Here is a 19,323-nt window from a genome sequence, read left to right as displayed (position 1 = left end):
CTTACGGGCCTAGACTGAGATGAAGTTTGCAAAAATTTTCATTTTTAAAATGTCTTTAGTTAAAACTGTTGGTACAGCTGAAGGAACATGGCATTAAGCATCCCTGATTTAAGTCAGCCCAACCAGTTCCAACTAAAAGTTGTTTTTGTCCCCAAACTTTTTTTTCCCCAAACAACTTTCTGTGCTCAGCCAAATGCTACTTTTTTAATTCCTTGGAATGCCAGTTTTAAGAGATTAAAAGCTTGGAGTCAAAGGCCTGCATTAATTATACATTTTTTTAAAAAAGAATCCCCTTATCTCCTTACCATGCACCTTTATTAATTGCACTTAGCTTATTTTCTGTGATAGACCATTTCCCAGGGGTGGGCTTCAAAAATTTTAGCAAGGGTTTCTCTGCCCGGTTGTTGGGTGGGCGTGGCCATGGTGGGCATGTCCTAGTCAGCCTCCTGCACCATGGCGGTGTGTATGTGTGTTTGCCCTCCCCGGGCTCTGGAGGCTTTCCTTGAGCCTCTGGGAGGGCAAAAACGGCCTCCCCAGGCTCTGGAGGCCCTCTGGAGGCCGGAAACAGTTCCAGAACTTCCAGTAGGTCTGTTTTTCGCCTTCCTTGAGCCTCCGCGCATGCCCTGCACTTACCTGCATCCAGAACGGGCCTTGCGGGGACCCCTGGGGTGGGTGGGTGAGGCCAGACAGGAGTGGGATTTGGGGATTCTCCAAACTGCACAGAATCTTAGCTAGAGCTTCTTCCAAGCCTCTGCGAACCCCCAACAGCCCACCCCATGTGGGGGATGGTGGAAGAAGTAGACGGAAAGTCAATAGAAGGCAAGACTGGGAGACACCCCCCCCCAAAAAAAAGAAGGGACTGCTTGTTTATTCGTGTCAGAAGCATCACAATTAAAATAAGGCATAAGCAGGGGCTGATTGGACTTTTGTGGAAGGAAGAAAAAAAAGGGCTCCTTTCTCTGGGTGAAAGACAGAGAGGATTACAGAATAGGCATCCTTGAGTGATGAGAGAGGCAAGTTGAACCTCCGGTCCAGTGCTTTACTAGGGATTAGAAGGATTGAGTTGGAAGAAGGTGGAAGAGAAGGTTGGAAGTTCAGGAGGTATGAAAGAATGGGAAGTGGGGGGGAATGAAGGAATGGATGAACTGTTAGAAGAAAAATGAGAAATAATACCTGAGAAACGGGAAGGCATAAGAAAGAAGCTCAGAATGATCCTAACTGGATTTTGTTTGGTATTAAGAGGGAGGGAGCTTTATATTATTTGCATTAAGAAAGAGAGAGAGAGAGAGAGAGAAAGAAAGAAAGGAAGGAAGGAAGGAAGGAAGGAAGGAAGGAAGGAAGGAAGGAAGGAAGGAAGGAAGAAAGAAAGAAAGTAAGTTATGTTGAAAAACCTAACCATTGAATGCAGTGGGAAGGAGTTATTTACTAATGATGGGCTGCTTCCTCCTCACACACACACACCCTCCTCCTCCTCTTCTTCTTCTTCCCCTCCTCCACCTCTTCCTCTCCCCTTCCTCCTAACCCTTTCCTCCCCCTAAGGCTGAATTCCAAGTCATTCCAAGTTGCTCTGCTCAGGATCTGTTCCGGTTCCTTTGAATCTTTCTTAAAAAGTAGCACAGTACACGAGGTGCAGTTTCCCCAGTAGGAAGTTAAGTACATAGCAGAATTGTTTCCTTCACATGAAAAAGGAATGTTGCAGGTAGCCATAATAATGACGTTTACTTTCTACACACAAGTAGCTTGTCTTTTGCTCATGTGTGTGGATCCCACTTTAGAGACTACTATCCTAGATTAGTAGTCACCCACTTACTCCAGACTACACGGCTACTTGAGCTAGAAGATCATGAATTAAGAATTGGGTAGCACCAATTTATGGTTATTTATGGTATGACAAGGTTAAAGTAAATGTTGATTTTAACAATCACTTTGTTAGATGTGCCATTCTAAGTGTTTGGAATAAATATAAAACAAGATTTTCTATTAAGATGCCTCTTTGGGGGTCCTCCCAGGAAGGATTTTTTTTTTCAGAAAAGAAATGGCAGTGAAGCCGAACTGGTGAATTTACGGTCAAATAATCTCTTTTAATTTTGGTGATCCTAGCCTCAAGTCTAAAGAAGAGCTAGAATCGGACGGCCATGTCTGCCATTTACAATTAAAGAAAGATGTACCGTGTTTCCCTGAAAATAAGACCCAGTCTTATATTTTTTTTTGAACCCTGAAATAAGCGCTTGGCCTTATTGCCATGCGCTCAAAAGCCCGATTGGGCTTATTATCAGGGGATGTCTTATTCTGGGGAAACGGTAAATTAGACAAAAATGGGTGTGACTTTATTATGAACTGGAAATCCTGCTGTGTGGGAGTGGTGAACATATTATTGCTAAGGTTGATAAAACATTATTAAATTTGAATTTGGAAAATGAATATGTAAAACATTGTATGATTCAGTGAGCAAGGAACTTTGGATATAATGTAGTGCTTGAACAATGGGAAAACATGTGGACAAAAGGTTTAAAATTTATACTAAATTATAATTTAAAAGAAAATGTTTATAAGATGATGTATCACTGGTATTTAACACCAGACAAGTTGTCAAGAATATATAAAGGTATTTCCAATGAATGTTAGTTGGCTAACAGCTACTGAAGAAATTATGGAACTATAGAATGCGTTAGATTATAACATATTCAGTTATGATTTCAGACATACGTCAACCATTTTAAACTATAATGCAAAAATATCTGTGCTTTAATGTTTACAAAATTCACCTAGGAAAGTTACAATTGTCTTTGTTTTATCCAGCCAAGATGTCAAATGATGAGATCATTTTTTTTAAAAAAAAACCCTACAATCCCATCCAAAGGAAACCTAGAACTAACTAGGGAAATGGGAGGAGGAGGCAACTGATGGCTTGTCAGAATCACAGAATTGGAAGGGACCTTGGAGGTCTTCTAGTCTAGCCCCCTGCTCAAGCAGCAACTCCTATAATCATTTCAGACAAATGGTTGTCCCAATCTCTTCTTAAACACTTCCAGTGATGGAGCAAATCTGGAGGCAAGTCGTTCCACTGATTAATTATAACATCACAGAGTTGGAAGGGACCTTGGAGGTCATCTAGTCCAACCCCCTGCTCATGCAGGAGACCTATACTAGGAATTTGACCCGCCGAACTGCTGACTTTTCTGATTGACAAGCTCAGCGTCTTAGCCACTGAGCCAACTAGCCAGGCTTAATTGTTGAGCATTCATTTTACTTCTACCCTGAAATTCACTCTTGAGAACAAGGGTCCTCTTTATCTGTCCAATAGAAGATGTAAGAAATGAGACCTCTTCCAAACATACTTCAGATTGTCTGCCACGGTTTGCCAAAGGACTGGATGTGCTCCTTTGCTTTCATCCTTAATGATGCAATGCTGGTATTCCGAGGATCCACTTCTTCCAATGGGAATTTATCCACAAAGTTTGTCCCACATTGGTAAGGTGGTGGTGGCCCCATGACTCCCAGGGGCTGCAAAGTGTGCCCCATAGGGGGAGAGTTTAGGAAAGGAGGAGGGGTATAGCTGCTAGGGAGGCTCTGCGGGGAGGACACAAACCCTGGCAAAGTTTGGAGGGGGCTACTGTTCGACATGGGTGGGTTGAGCCATGATTCCAAGGGCAGGTTGCTACCAATAGTCCCAATGGCAGAAGGTTGAGGAGAGCGGTTAAAGGAGAGGATGGGCGAATCCTGCAGCTTCATGGAGGTCATTTCCAGCTTCTCCTGACGCCTCCATTTCGCTCTCCGATTCTGAAACCAAACCTAGAGAAGCAGAATTCAGAATGAGTCACACGCCAGGGAAGGATGCCATTCATGTCATAAAATAGTCCTACGTACTGATATTAAATGATTGTTACTATGACGGTATGTATGTTAGAGCAGCGGTCCACAACCTTTTGGGCACCAGGGACAGGTTCCGTGGAGAGGTTTTCCGTGGACTGGAAGGGGCACGGTTTCGTGTGCTTCCTGCATCCTATGGAGGGTCATAACTTGTTTGCACAGCCTGCTTTCTGCCAGGTACTGGTCCACAGACCGGTGGTTGGGGACAGGGGTGGGGTTGAAAAATTTTAGCAAGGGGTTCTCTGCCCAGTTGCTGGGTGGGTGTGGCCTAGTCAGCCTCCTGAACCATGGGGGGGGTTGCCCTCCCTGGGCTCCAGAGGCTTTTCTTGAGCCTCTGGGAGGGAGAAAACAGCCTCCCCATGCCCTCTGTAGGCCAGAAACGGGCCTCTTTTCCGGCCTTCCTGAACTTCTGATAGGCCATTTTTTGCCCTCCCTGAGTCTCCGCACCTGCCCTGCACTTACCTGCATCCAAAATGGGCCACGTGGGAACTCCTGGGAGGGGCAGGGTGGGGTAGGCGAGGCCAGCCAGGAGTGGAATTTGGGAGTCCTCCAAACTGCACAGAATCTTAGCAAGAGGTTCTCCTGAACCCCTGCGAACCCCCAGCAGCCCACCCCTGTGTTAGAGCAGGGGTCCCCAACCCCTGGGCCTCAGACTGGTAGTGGTCAATGGCCTTTAGGAACCAGTCCGCACAGCTGGAGGTGAGCAGTGGGCAAGTGAGCAAAGCTTCATCTCTATTTACAACCATTCCCCAGCATTAGCATCACTGCCTCAGCTCCACTTCAGGTCATCAGGCATTAGATTCTCATAGGAGTGGAAATCCTACGGTAAACTTTGCATGTGAGGTTGTATGGTCCTCCTTCTCCCCCACCCAGTCTGTGGAAAAATTGTCTTCCATGAAAGAGGTCCCTGGTGCTCAAAAGGTTAGGAAATGCTGTGTTAGAGAGAGAACAAAGGTTTTTTTTAAAAAAAATAACAGTACATAGCCCCAAGAACTGAGGTAAACCTGAGGAAGACTCCATTTTTAACCGATGAAGGGAGAAGACACAACTGTTCCTCTCCCAAGTGTTTTAAGCCATATAGAATAGAATTGAATAGAATAGAATAGAATAGAATATTTGTCTGTCTGTCTGTCTGTTTGTCTGTCTCTCTCTCTCTCTCTCTCTCTCTCTCTCTCTCTCTCTTCCATCCAGCCATCCAGCCATCTATTCATCTGCTTTATATAGCCGCTAATCTCATCAGTAAGTAACTTTGGTAAGTGGTTTTGGACTGGTAAGGTTTATAAAAAAAATTTCCAGTAATTATTCTGTCTCTTTTAAAAAATATATATTACATACATTTTTGATGGTGAGTTGATTATTTAAGGCTGTTTCTGGATTAATTGGAGGAGGAGAGAAAGTAGAAGAACATCCTAATCCTTTGTTCCTGACTTCCACTGCAAACATGCACAACTACAAATAACTGAAGACACCAAAACAAACATACTTTTCCTTCTTTATTCCTTATTTCCGATCTCTTTATTTGCTGTTTACCTGGGGGTGAATTCTAGAGTGTAAAAACTTCAGGACAAAGTCTTGTCCTCTTATATTTTATAAATTGCCACGAGGAGATCAGATGTGCGTGTGTGATTTTGCAGTGTTGTGCATAACCACAGAGAATATTACGCATGAACCCAAACCGGGGTGAACAAACTTTAGAAGGCTTAAAATCCATGCTTGGGCTTAGACCAGTGTGCTAAGGATTGCGTGCCTATAAGAAGGTCAAGCTTAGAAAGAAAAAGCTTTAAATGTATTTCAATCAGTCAGACTGACGTTTTATTTAAATTTTGATTCAACTGTATTATTTTTCAATTTTTCTTATTACATTTTGGTTAATAGGAGTCTTCCCCCCACCCCACCCCAGCATATATATTTAACAAATGTTATCCGTCCATCACATTAAAATAAAAATGACAAATCGGCAAAAGCTTTAGTGGACAACGTTGTTGTCTCCCTCTCTGAGGGAGATGGGCGGTTGAGAAATATGAAACAGAAATAAATAAAATAAATACCATCAATGTTTTTTCCCTTTTGAAGTGCCACCCTAAATTATCCTAAATGATCTACATAAGCTTATGATTAAAACCTGGGTCGCCCTCATCAAACATTTTAATTAATTGAGAGACAGAAGTTTGGTGAGAAAATGCCCTATTTACATTTGCCCTAAAGCGGGAAATGCAACATGTTGGTGCAACATGATAGATAGATAGATAGATAGATAGATAGATAGATAGATAGATAGATAGATAGATAGATAGATAGATGGATAGATGGATAGATGAGAGACAGAGGGTAGGTGGGTGGGTGGATGGATGGATGGATAGATGATAGATAGATAGATAAATAGATAGATGAAAGAAAGAAAAAGAAAGAAAGAAAGAAAGAACAAGCAATTAACCTTCTTAAACTCTTGGGGCTCCAAAAGGCTCTTAAAATTTGGCTTTGGTTATTATGGAGGTGGGGAGGACTGTTTTAATGGTTGTTTTTAATCCAGATTGTCTTGCTTTATGTTTTTAAGTTTTATGTTTGGTAAGTCACTGAGAGTCTACTGCAGCAGGTGGCTATAAATAATAGTCGGGTTTCTGAATACAGACTGATTAAAAACTCGGCTTGTAACACACCAGATATAATGAGGTTGAAAAGAAGGAAGTATGGATAATGGATGCCAGAGGATAGTAGAAGACAAAGAACTACAGAAGTATAGAAGTAGCAAGTATCTGAAAATTGAAATGGAAAGATTGTAGTATAATCAGCTATGGTGGTCCCAGTGGATATGGGCACACTGGGTGCCATACCCAAAAACCTTGGACAGCATTTTAAAAATCTGTGCATTGATAAAATTTCCATCAGTTAATTGCGAAGGGTCACATTGCTTGGGTCTGCACATATACAACACTGATACATTATGACATCCTGGTTTCCCAGGAAGTACTGGATGCGTATGAAGGCCAACACAAGCTAAAGAACTGGCAGCGGTGACTTCACATTATTGTGAAGAGATAAAAATTCATAATGTCCTAGTGTAAATGTGCAAAGTATAAAGACTAGAATGTCTTTAAAGCTTTGCTTTAAATCACTGGAATTCTAGGTATACTTAATTTGAAGAATTTTGCTTAATCACTGAGTTCCACAAAAGTCTATTGCACAGAGGTAACATTCCAGAAAAATTATTTTGTAGGACCAAAAAGAAAACAAATGGTTTATTTATTAAGAAGTGACTCCATGCTATAAGAGCTCTTTTAATACTATAACCAAAAACTAAAGTGCCCAATGGAAGAGCGAATAACTCACTATCCCACAATTAAATTTGTTGTTGTTAGTTGCGAAGTCGTGTCCGACCCATCGTGACCCCATGGACAACGTTCCTCCAGGCCTTCCTATCCTCTACCATTCTCTGGAGTCCATTTAAGCTCAAGCCTACTGCTTTAGTGACTCCATCCAGCCACTCCTTCTCTGTCGTCCCCTTCTTCTTTTGCCCTCAATCTTTCCCAGCATTAGGCTCTTCTCCAGTGAGTCCTTCCTTCTCATTAGGTGGCCGAACTATTTCAGTTTCATCTTCAGGATCTGGCCTTCTAAAGAGCACAATTAAATAGCCTGTGTGAAAACAATTTTCAGCTAGGAAATTGTTCACAAGGCTTCCTACCACTTTTGATCAGGAAACTCATGACACTGTCATGCTAATAGAAATTCAATAGAGATTAAAAGGGGGGAACACCCTCCCCCCAAAAACTCCTTCCCATAAAATCTATGAAAGACAAATAATCATGCTCCCATTTATTCTGCACCATATCCATTGCCCCAGCAAATAAGGATGTACATCCTGAATTACATATTGGCTGAAGCATCTCAAGGCTACTTTGTGTTTTAAGTAACATTACTTAAATCCATGTTTGAGTTTTTTGACAGTGGCCGTTCCTCTGTCCCACAACTATTTCTTTTATAATGTGTCTTAGTTTGTGAACCCATTTTTGTTTTCATTAAATAGGTAACATGTTTTCTGTTTTTCCTTTTGTCTTCACTATTTAACCTTATCCTGGATTTTTCACTTTTTAAAACGAGCTCTTCGAAGTCTCCCATGTGTCTAGCTCATAAAACGGTATGAGCCGCATATCTCAGTTGTGTTTTGATCTCCAATTTTAATTCCAACTGTTAACTGTTTCCAATCCTGCCTCTTCCGTAATAGATTTAGATATGGACACAATATAGCAAAAAGATGTTTTGGAAGAAATGGCAAAAGAGAAGCAAGATTTATCTGAGAAAGAGTAGACATTGAAAGTGGATCTAGAAATGACAAGCTCCAAGAATCATATGGAAAAGATGTTTAACTGGATGTACAAAGAAATCGATTGATGCTTTAAAAATAAAATAGAAGTAACAAGTAATAAATTAAGAGAATGACCTGAATAATTCTTTTACATTGGATTTACAAAATAGATTTTTTAAAGACTCTTGAGAGAAGAAGTAAAAAAGACATTAAAAGAAATAAAGTTCTATTTACATGATTTGAATGGACTAAACATTAAGAGTGTTAGAAGTAAAAGTTTATAAAGTTGGTTTATTTGACCAAGGTTAAATAAATAATCCTTAATGGATTTTTGCTGATACCAAAACTGAAATTGTGAGGTGGATTTGTTTAGAGATAAGAGGTGGGACATGGGATCAAGAAATCATTTGTTGCAAATCAAGAGGAGGTGAAAAGTTGCTAAAACTGTTTATTCTTCTTGTAATAAAAGTTGGAAATCACTTCTTTATATATTGTTTCCTTTTTAACTATATTCTTACTTTTTTCTTCCTACTCTCTAGTTTGTCTCTTTCCTTTCCACTTTTTACTCTTTCTACAATTTTTTACTTTCTTTTAATTGTATTAGTTTTTACGATTGCAATTACAATATTTAATAAAAATTTTAAAAAAGAGAAATTCTCCAAGTCTTGTTGTCCTGTGTAATGCAAACATAGACCCCATTCTTACATATTTTTGCCCACCCAATTACATTAGAAAGGGCATCTGGCTAGCAAATGCTCAGCTCCTTTAGTCGTCCCACCTATACCCCAAATGAAGAGATTACAAATCATATTACCTTAGTAAAAAGTTATATTACATTAGTAATCTGATATAAGGTCTCTCTGTATGTTCATTAGGCATTTCTTTTTCTAGGAAGGCATCTATTCGTCTTTACAGTATATCATGCAAAATTAATTTCCAATCTATAGGTCAGGCAGTCTTGTTCCATATTTGTTGACACAGAACTGTTAGCATTATAAATGCCTATTGTCCTACAGCTCTAACAGCTGGACAGTACACTTCTCTCTGGGCTGTCCTACATAAATAAAAATGACAATTTTGATGGAAAGAAGGAACAGTTCCCAGATCACTGCAGTTACAGGCTAAGTACAATGATCAACTACCTTAGCTTGACTTAATGGTTCAACTTATGACTTATTTGTGATTTGATCAAGCAATTCAAAAGACTCATGCCAAGGGTATAAATGCATTTACTTTAAAATAGAAATGGTGATATTTTATCTTGGTTAATTATGTTGCAATTAATTTTTATGACATGAAAGAAAATGTGTACAATAAGTGATTAAAGTACACTCTTCTTTTACTTAGTTTCAGCTTCAAAATTCCCATAATTACATAACTTCCTTCAAGTAAACCCCAAACAAGTTTGAAAGTGTTTATTTGGAAGAAAGGGGCATCTTGATTTTGAAGTTTGCAGGGAAAAATAACAGCTAAAGGAATGAAGTACTAAAAACAAAGGTGGGATCTCAACTAATCATGCTGTCTTCTACAGTATAGTATTCCAACTTAAAAATTAATTCATTATACATCTATCTATCTTCCATTTTTGGACCGCTCTTTACATCCATGGATTTATAGGATCCAGTGAATAAATAAACACTTCAGCTTATAGTAGGGCTAGGAAGAAATTCACTTGGATCAGATTTTAACACAAACTAGCCTCATTTATATTGCTCAAATTAACACTGAATGAGAACACAATTATTCATGGGCTTTGATATCTCTCCAAATTTTATAATGAAGTTCTTGAATGAAAAACCATGAAAGTAATTTTATATCATCAGGCAAATCTTCCTGAAAATTGCTTGCAGAAATGTGGAAATTTGGAAAGGGTATGCGAAATACAATTATTCCCCAATACAGAAACAATGTGGAACACTTAACATTTGGGGAATATTACAGAAAGGAAAACAAGAGATTAATACATTTTTACATGTCTGATTTTTGGTGATTTTATGGGCTCGTAATGTCATGAGTGCAAGGACCACAAGTTACAGGTGCTGAAACCAAACACTAATAATTACAGTCTGAAATGTTAGAACACACACACACAGACTTGCACGCAACCAGATTAGAGAAAATCCCTTTACAAACCATTTAACCTGGGTGCAAATCTGAAATTAACTCCAGAGGGACAAAAATACAAAAAAAGAAAAGAAAGAGAGTGCTTTTAAATTGGATTAGTAAAGCAAGGTAGCTATTGGGTTGCAATGCCCTAATGAAGGAAGAAAAAAGAAGTTAGTTATTCAAAATTTCATGGTGCAATTACATCACCATTGGAAGGGAAGGGAAGGGAAGGGAAGGGAAGGGAAGGGAAGGGAAGGGAAGGGAAGGGAAGGGCATGTCTTTTACCTGAACTCTGACTTCAGGTAGATTGACTTTCATGGCAAGCTCTTCTCGGCTGTAAACATCAGGATAGTGAGATTTTTCAAAAGCTCGCTCCAGCTCGTGTAGTTGATAAGTGGTGAAGGTGGTACGGTTCCTTCTATGCTTCTTCTTGGGCTGGTCTTCATCTAAGAGTTTGCCATCACTGTTACAAGCAGCCAGCTCCGGGCTCAAACAGTTGTCTGAATGTTTCGTACAGTAGGGATCTGAGAAGTGAGAAGTAGGGAAAGCCTGATCGACCTTTTAAGTGGATTTATACCAGAATATTAAATTGAGCATATCCATGCAAATTCTCTTAATTTCAACATCTTTTTATTTATTTTTTTCCCAGACAGTTCCTTCAATTGCTTATTTGTTTTATTTGAAATAGCTTTCATGAAGAGTTAAGGGTCTCTAGCTATTGGTGCACACTCCAAATAGAGATATTCTAAGAGGAAATTGTGGTATTTTCTATTAAGCGCTGAACTGTGCAGTACTTCAGATTTGAATTCAAGAAGTTGCTTGAAGCTATGCAGGAGTTCACACACAGTGTCAGCAATTCCTTAAACCAACCACACTTTTTTCCCAAAGGAACTGCCTCATACCGGGAATGGATGCTGCTACTTTAACAGATTGCCAACAGGTGCTCTTTCTATCCTATTCAAACTCTTTTTGGAGTTCAGTTCAAATCACTGCACAGCCCTGCCAAGCATGTTCCCAATATGTATTGATAGAAGTTTTTCTGCTGTTAGGCAAACGTTAAGTTCTTTGCTTTTGAAATTCTATGTTGTCCCGATGGTGCTTTGTCTAAAAGGCATCTGGACTTTCTTGGTTTTCACGAATGAAGGAAAATATGCGTGTCCCAGGATAATGTTGCAGGATCCAATCCTGCAATTACCGCAACCAGATTGGATTCTTGAGGGTGGCAGTGGTTTGAAAACATTTTGCTTCTCCTCTAGGAAGCTTTTTCAGTTCTAACTGACTGGTGCGGAATGGAAGGATTTATAATTTATAAATCCTTCCCTATCCCACTAATCAGCTAGAATCTAAGATGCTTCTTAGATGAGAAGCAAAATGTTTTCAAACAAACAAACAACAACAACAAAACTAACAAGAAAGTCCAGTTGCCTTTTGGAAAAAGCACTTTGGGACAACCATGACCTGGGTGATTGAGAATCTCCATAGACATAACATCCATGTTAAAATCAAATATTCGGATTCAATAATATACTACCAGCTGCTCATTTTTTCTGCTCCCTTAAACTGCGATCTTGGCCATGCCTACATCCCACTCTTGCTCAAATCCACCCAGAAGTAAGTTACTTTGGATGTAATGAGAGTTGCTTGCATATTCTACTGAAGCCCTAGCAAACAAGGAAGGGCTGAATCCCACAATCACTCTACACCAGGGGTCTCCAACCTTAGGAACTTTAAGCCTGGCGGAGTTCAACTGGCAAAGCTGGCTAGGAAATTCTGGGAGTTAAACTCCGCCAGGCTTAAAAGTTGCCAAGGTTGGAGACCCCTGCTCTAAACCACAAGCTGTTTCTGTTCTTTCCTTACATTGAAAGATTGTCGCCACCATTCTACCATGATGACCTCTTGTCTGAACTTGCTCCTATTGACTTCCTGTATCAGTCCAATTTCTGGTTCTCACAGAAGTCCATCAGATACTCCTAAGGATGGCATGGTTTGCATGAGAAAATTATGGAAAGTCCTTGGCTTTGCCCAGCAGGAGTATGTGAACTGGAAACTGAGTGTAATCCTAAGGCTGACTTCCTCATAAGAATGTTCCTCTAAAGTCAAGGCATCCTAAGTCGCTTTGGTTATGACTAATATGTCCATCTCATCCATTTCCAAGGATCTGAGAACCACAGATTTAGGGGGCCCTGACCAACATCTTAGAGATTAATCCAATTACTTCCAAGGGGGGGTATTCTAAGGGCATACAGAATGCGCTTATTCAATATATATATATCGCTCCCTCAAATCCCTTCCTATAAGGAGTACAGAAACTTCTTCTCCGAGGACAAAAAAAAACTCACTTCCTTTTTTTTAACTGAGTGGCTCATTAAAAATGATGCTGATTAAAACTGCAAGGTCTTTTGGGGTACGTGATCCATCAGCCACGTACTGAGCATCAGCTCCATGCTCTTTTGACAGAACATTTTGGGTGAAATCGCATATGGATGGCAAGCCACCACAGGAGAGGAGAACCAGAGAACCAGGCAAGTTACAAAAAAGCATGAAGGCTATTCTGAAAATGGAAGGGTGTCTTTAGCAAGGAAACCACTTTGGAAATGATCACATGTTTCCAACAGGGATCAATCTGAGGGTTCCTTGATACTCTCCGAGGTTGGTTGTTTTCTTGCAGACGTTTTATTACCCAAACTAGGTAACAGCATCAGTGCTAGACAACCAAGCTCAGAGAGGACCAAGAACTCCTCATTTCAACCCTGAGTTACAAGTATTCTCCTTAATCTTCATCAATGCCTTTCTCAAAGTGGCCTCTTTCAGATGCTTTGGGACTGTAACTCTCTTGCATCCCCGGCTGGGAACTTTACAAGAAGTCCCAATGTACCTGGACTGTGCAGGTGCCGGAAAGGATCTCTAAGAAGTTTTCCAAGGTAATTAAAAACACCTTTATTATAAATAGAATAGAATTATTATTATTTTTATTGGCCAAGTGTGATTGGACACACAAGGAATTTGTCTTGGTGCATATGCTCTCAGTGTACATAAAAGAAAAGATACGTTCATCAAGGTACAACATTTACAACACAATTGATGATCAATATAAATTATAATATAAAATATAAAATAATAAATTATAAAACCCTTAAGGTTAGCTAGCCTAATATTTCTCACCTGCTGTTCAGCACGAAGAATGGAATATGCACCTCAGTCCTAAGGGACTTCCACATTATGTAATATAATAAGTGGGATGCATATTAATAAATAAATCAAATTTTATTTGCTCTAAAGCAAATCGCTTATGTCAGCGATTTAAGTTTAGCTGCAGCCAATTCGCTACAGTTTCAGCTTAAATCACTGAAACAGGTTTTATATCCGTGAAATGTTATTTACTTATTAATGTGCATCCCGCTTTTTACTATGTTTACCAATCAGTTAAGGCGAAGACAAATAGGAGCTGATCTTGAAACAATCGTTTTCCCAGTTACAGATGGGAAAATTTAAAAAGGCGCCTGAATAGAAGGACTGCCACGGACGCCACGCATTAGACCTCCCCAAATTCTGGGCTGGGAATTATGGATGTTCGGGCGGATGCCAGAAAAGGATGATTTCATCACCACCACCACCACCCCTTCCCTCTCACCTCCGAAGCGTCCCGTCCTGGGGCTCGCCTGCTCCTGCCTCAGCGCCTCCTGGGCGGGCATTTGGGAGAAGCCTTCCCCGCCGGCGCCCGTCTTCTCGGCCGCCTCTTTCCCCGCCTTGGCCCCTTGGCCGTTGCCTTCCTGGCTCTGGAAGCTGCCCAAACGGGGGTCTTCTTTGGTAAATCCCAGGATGGCCTCGATGCTGTGGAGACGAGACGGGGGACCTCCCGACACGGGGCTCCTGAGCAGGGGCCCAGCCAGCGAGAAGCCTCCGCCTCCGCCTCCGCCGCCCCCGGCGTCGCCCATGCTCAGGAGCGCGTCCTGGGGCGGCAGGTGCATGAAGAGAGCCGGGTTGCGGACCAGCCTCCTCCCGGCTCCGGGGGCAACCCAGCCGCCGCCCCAATGATCTCCGCGCCAGGGAAAGGCCGAGGCGCTGGAGGGGGAGAATGAGACAGAGAGAGAGAGAGAGAGGGACAGAGGCTCTTCGGACCGGGGGAAGTGGCGGATCAGGCTCGGCCCCGACGGACAAGGCGAAGCGGCTTCAGCCCAGCCGCCTTCCAGGGGCTCGAAGGCGCCCGGAGAGGAGAAGAAGATCGGCGGGCAGTCGGGCCACTCGCTTCGGTCGGCGGGACGGGCTCTGATGCCCAGGCAGGCGCATGCCGGGATTCAAGCCGCCTGGGCCTCGACGCTGCCGCCGCCGCCGGTCCTGTCCTCCGGGATAACTGAGCTCGGAGGCTTTTGGCCCCCGGGAGGGCTGGCAGGAGAGGCCGGAGTGGAGGACAGGCCCCGCCCTCCCCACAGAAGCCCCGCCCCTTCGTTCTAAAGGGAAATTGACCCGCATTTATTTAACAGTAACTGAGTTGGAAGGGACCTTGGAGGTCATCTAGTCCAACCCCCTGCTCACGCAGGAGAGCCGCACCAGGGATTCGAACTGCCGAACGGCCAACCTTTCTGATCGACAAGCTCAGTGTTTTAGCTAGCCACCGAGCCAATTAGTCAGGCGGGCAGAGGAGGAAACGGTCGCCGGGAATGCAGGAGGCAATCGGAGGAGGAGGACTGGTCGAGGTGTCGAGGGGGGCTTGAGGAGCGAACCCCTCTTCTTCTTCTTCTTCTTCTTCTTCTGAGGAGAGGCAATTCGTTATCTTCCACTTGCGATCGATCCAGAGGTGGTGGGTGGTGGGGGAAAGAAGTTGATTTAAAGAGCAAAGAGAACTCTGGCACCCAGAGTCAGCCAAAATAAACAAACAAACAAACAAAAAAACAAACAAACAGAAAGGAGAATTAAGTTTATTTTTTAAAAAAAATGATTTGGGAATCCTGCAAAAAAAAAAAACATTAAAAAAACCAACCACCCGACCTTCCCTCACTTTTACTAAAAAAACAATACGTTAAAGGTAAACTGTGATTTGGTCGGAGGTTTTTAGGGAAGGGAGCTTTAAAAAATAATAAAAGTTGCTCTTTGCAAATGAGAGAAATTAGCTCCGGACAGTTCTGGAACGTTTTTATTTTATTTTATTTTATTTTTTTGGCTTGTTTCCGACACCGGGATAAGAAAAGAAGCGAAAGGGAGGAGCGGCCGAGCGATTTCTAAGCCAAGCGACGCGGAGGAGTTTCCAACAAGTTACTCTAAAGAGCTTGACTGAAGAGGCCGAATCCCTGAGTTTTCCAGTTCTTTAAATCAAATAATGAAAAAAATCAAAACAATGAATAATAATAATAATCAGGGCGAAGAGATGAATGAAAAGGTGACCTTTCAAGCATATTTTATTATTCTCTTCCATTTCGCCTCCCCCCCATTATAAACGGTTTCTGATTTTTCTGCCTCTTTCACGCACACAGAGACCCACGAGCGCATCCTGTAAAGTTTACTTACTTCACGGACTGCATAGTTAGGACAGCAAAGGCGCGATTTTAAAGCCTATTTAAACCCGGTAATCGACAGGGTGTCCTTAGATGAGCGACCTTGGGTGAGGACAACCGTTTTTATCCTGCCACGGGATCATTTTTACGTCCGGAATTCCACTCGGGACTCAATCACAGTTCGATGTAGCTTTTAAGCCTCCGTTTACAATCTCATTTAAAAGGTAACTTCTTAATCTGCGTTAAATCGATTGCTCGCACGAATAAACTGCTACGCGCTCCCACGCCTGGTTTTAACGATTCTTTTTAAAAAAAAAAACGGAAGGAAGGAAGGAAGGAAGGAAGGAAGGAAGGAAGGAAGGAAGGAAGGAAGGAAGAAAGAAAGAAAGAAAGAAAGAAAGAAAGAAAGAAAGAAAGAAAGAAGGAGGTTGGGTTCCATAAGGCGCGATCTTTCCCCAAGATCTGACCTACCCAGAAATCCTGTCTTCGGAAAGAAAGAAAAGAAGGAAGGGAGGGAGGGAGGGAGGGAGGGAGGGAGGGAGAAAGAAAGAAAGAAAGAAAGAAAGAAAGAAAGAAAGAAAGAAAGAAAGAAAGAAAGAAAGAAATGGACATTTTGCTGGGTTTGGTTTCTGCCCTATTTTCCCAGCGGGCTGGGATGTAGAACGCCCCAAAACTTTCTAGGAGTCCCCGAAAAACAGCAATTTTGCAGCTCGCAGAAAGTACCGCCGGCGGATTTTCCGATCAGAAAATGGTCGCACATATTCATAGCTCCGGGTTGCGGGTTGTGGGATTTTCTGATCGCCTGTTCTTCCCTTCCAAGTCCTTAAGGAATCCCAGACAAGCGGGATCCACCCAGACAAGCGGGATCGCAGAAGGGCAACGAATCGCAGAAAGGGGATTCCAAAACAAACTGCGGGCTTGTGAAACCCGAGCTGTGGTCCTGACACTCTGCACATGGTCAGAAGTTAAAGCGCGTTCTAGACTTATTCCCGGCGGGAAGGAGAAGGTAAACGTAATTCTAATTTTTTCCGTCTAACTAATCTCTTAGTAAGAGCAGCGTCTAGCAGGTTACCTTTTGCTCCCATGATTAACCATAATCATGCTTGCAAGAATAATTCTTAATTAAAACTGTAAGAGATCGTATGGAAAACGAGAAACTTTATTCTTTAGGTGCAAAATCGCTATGGAGACAATAACTTCCTTGACAAAGATCACGTGGGTACTTATAAATATGTGGAATCGGAGAATAGAAACGGTTCATCTATTGTAATGTCCTTCCTGTTAAAGACTACTTCAGCTTTAATTGCAATAATACAAGAGCAACCAATAGATTTAAACTTAATGTCAACCGCTTTAATCTAGATTGCAGAAAATATGACTTCTGTAACAGAATCCTCAGTGCTTGGAATACTTTACCTGACTCTGTGGTCTCTTCCCATAATCCTAAAAGCTTCAACCAAAAACTTTCTACTATTGACCTCACCCCATTCCTAAAAGGACCATAAGGGGCGTGCATAAGCGCACAAACGTGCCTACCGTTCCTGTCCTATTGTTTTTCTTTTCTTCTTTCTATATATATGCTTATACCTCCTTATATTTACTCATATATGTTTATATACTATATAATCTTTTGTATGATTCCTACATATATTGTTGTGACAAAATAAAAAAAATAAAAAAAATAAAATATATTTAAAAGTGCAGGCTTTCTATGGATTTTTATTCTCTTCCCTTCCCTTTGATTCTCTGTAAAAGCCGGTACAACTTTAAAAACCAACACTATTCGCTAATCATTCCCGGATACGAAATTAAATGTTACATCCCATAGAAATAAATAATTGGATAAAACATTCTAATAATAATAAATTATTATTAAATTATTATTAAATTATTATATAAATTATTATTAAAGCATAATAAAGATGCAAGTGCAAAAGATCTAGTGGTGTTAGTTTAGTTTAGTTTAGTTAGTTTAGTTTTATTAGATTTTTATACCGCCCTTCTCCCGAAGGACTCAGGGCGGTGTACAGCCGAAATAAAATACAGAGTATATACAATTAAAAGAAATTAAAAGAAACTATTAATAAATGGCCGATAATTTAAAAATTAAAAAATTTACAAATGTTTAAAATCTCTAAAACCCCAATTTAAAATCACTATTTATGCCAGTCCTGCTTGAATAAATAAGTATGTTTTTAGCTCACGACGGAAGGTCCGAAGATCAGGAACTTGACGTAAGCCAGGGGGGAGTTCGTTCCAGAGCGTCGGTGCTCCCACAGAGAAGGCCCTACCCCTGGGAGCCGCCAGCCGACATTGTTTGGCGGACGGCACCCTGAGAAGGCCCTCTCTGTGAGAGCGTACGGGTCGATGGGAGGCATACGGTAACAGCAGGCGGTCTCGTAAGTACCCGGGTCCTAAGCCATGGAGCGCTTTAAAGGTGGTAACCAGGATCTTGCCGAAAGACCACAGGAAGCCAGTGCAAACTACGGAGCAGAGGTGTTACGTGGGAGCCTCGAGCGGCTCCCATTACCACTCGCGCAGCTGCATTCTGGACTAACTGCAGCCTCCGGGTGCACCTCAAGGGCAGCCCCATGTAGAGAGCATTGCAATAATCCAGCCGAGACGTAACCAGAGCGTGAGTGACCGTGCATAAGGCATCCCGGTCAAGGAAGGGACGCAACTGGCGAACCAAGCGAACTTGGTAAAAAGCCCTCCTGGTGACGGCTGCCAGATGTTCCTCAAAGGACAGCCGGCCATCCAGGAGGACGCCCAAGTTGCGAACCACCTCCTTTGGGGCCACTAACTCGCTTCAACAGTCAGCTGCGGATGCACCTGACTGTACCGGGGTGCCGGAATCCACAGCCACTCCGTCTTGGAGGGATTGAGCTTGAGTCTGTTTCTCCCCATCCAGACCCGTACGGCTTCCAGGCACCGGGACAGCACTTCGACCGCTTCGTTGGGGTGGTCCGGGTGGAAAAGTACAGCTGGGTGTCATTAGCGTACAGATGGTAACTCACCCGAACCCACTGATGACCTCACCCAGCGGCTTCATGTAGATGTTGAACAGGGTAGGCGAGAGAATCGACCCCTGGGGTACCCCACAAGTGAGGCCCCTCGAGGACGACCTCTGCCCCCCTGTCAACACCGACTGCGGCCGGTCAGAGAGATAGGAGGAGAACCACCGATAAACGGTGCCTCCCACTCCCAATCCCTCCAACCGGCGCAGCAGGATACCATGGTCGATGGTATCAAAAGCCGCTGAAAGATCTAATAGGACCAAGGCAGAGGAACAGCCCCTGTCCCTGGCCCTCCAGAGGTCATCCACCAACGCGACCAAAGCCGTCTCCGTGCTATAACCGGGCCGGAAGCCGGACTGGAACGGGTCTAGATAGACAGCTTCCTCCAGGTGCCGGGGAAGCTGCCATGCAACCACTCTCTACAACCTTCGCGAAAAGCGAAGGTTGGAGACTGGACGATAATTTCCCAAAATAGCTGGGTCCAGGGAAGGCTTCTTCAGGAGAGGTCTCACCACCGCCTCCTTCAAGGCGGCGGGGAAAA

The 19,323-nt window shown here is 42.4% G+C and overlaps 1 protein-coding gene across 1 annotated transcript; it reads right to left on the bottom strand.

Moving 5' to 3' along the window:
- Nucleotides 1-3,339: 3,339 nt before the first annotated feature.
- Nucleotides 3,340-14,244, bottom strand: RAX (retina and anterior neural fold homeobox). Its single transcript, XM_058172562.1, has 3 exons — nt 13,936-14,244; nt 10,562-10,825; nt 3,340-3,792 (listed from the first exon to the last, which is right to left on the bottom strand). Exons 1-3 carry the CDS (start codon nt 14,242-14,244, stop codon nt 3,340-3,342), a joined length of 1,026 nt encoding a protein of 341 aa, XP_058028545.1.
- Between the last annotated feature and the right edge of the window lie 5,079 nt (nt 14,245-19,323).

The sequence above is a fragment of the Ahaetulla prasina genome, chromosome 2, assembly GCF_028640845.1.
Source record: "Ahaetulla prasina isolate Xishuangbanna chromosome 2, ASM2864084v1, whole genome shotgun sequence".
Lineage (NCBI taxonomy): Eukaryota > Metazoa > Chordata > Lepidosauria > Squamata > Colubridae > Ahaetulla > Ahaetulla prasina.
The sequence above is the reverse complement of the archived record's forward strand: the minus strand, read 5'-3'. Positions and strand labels throughout refer to the sequence as shown.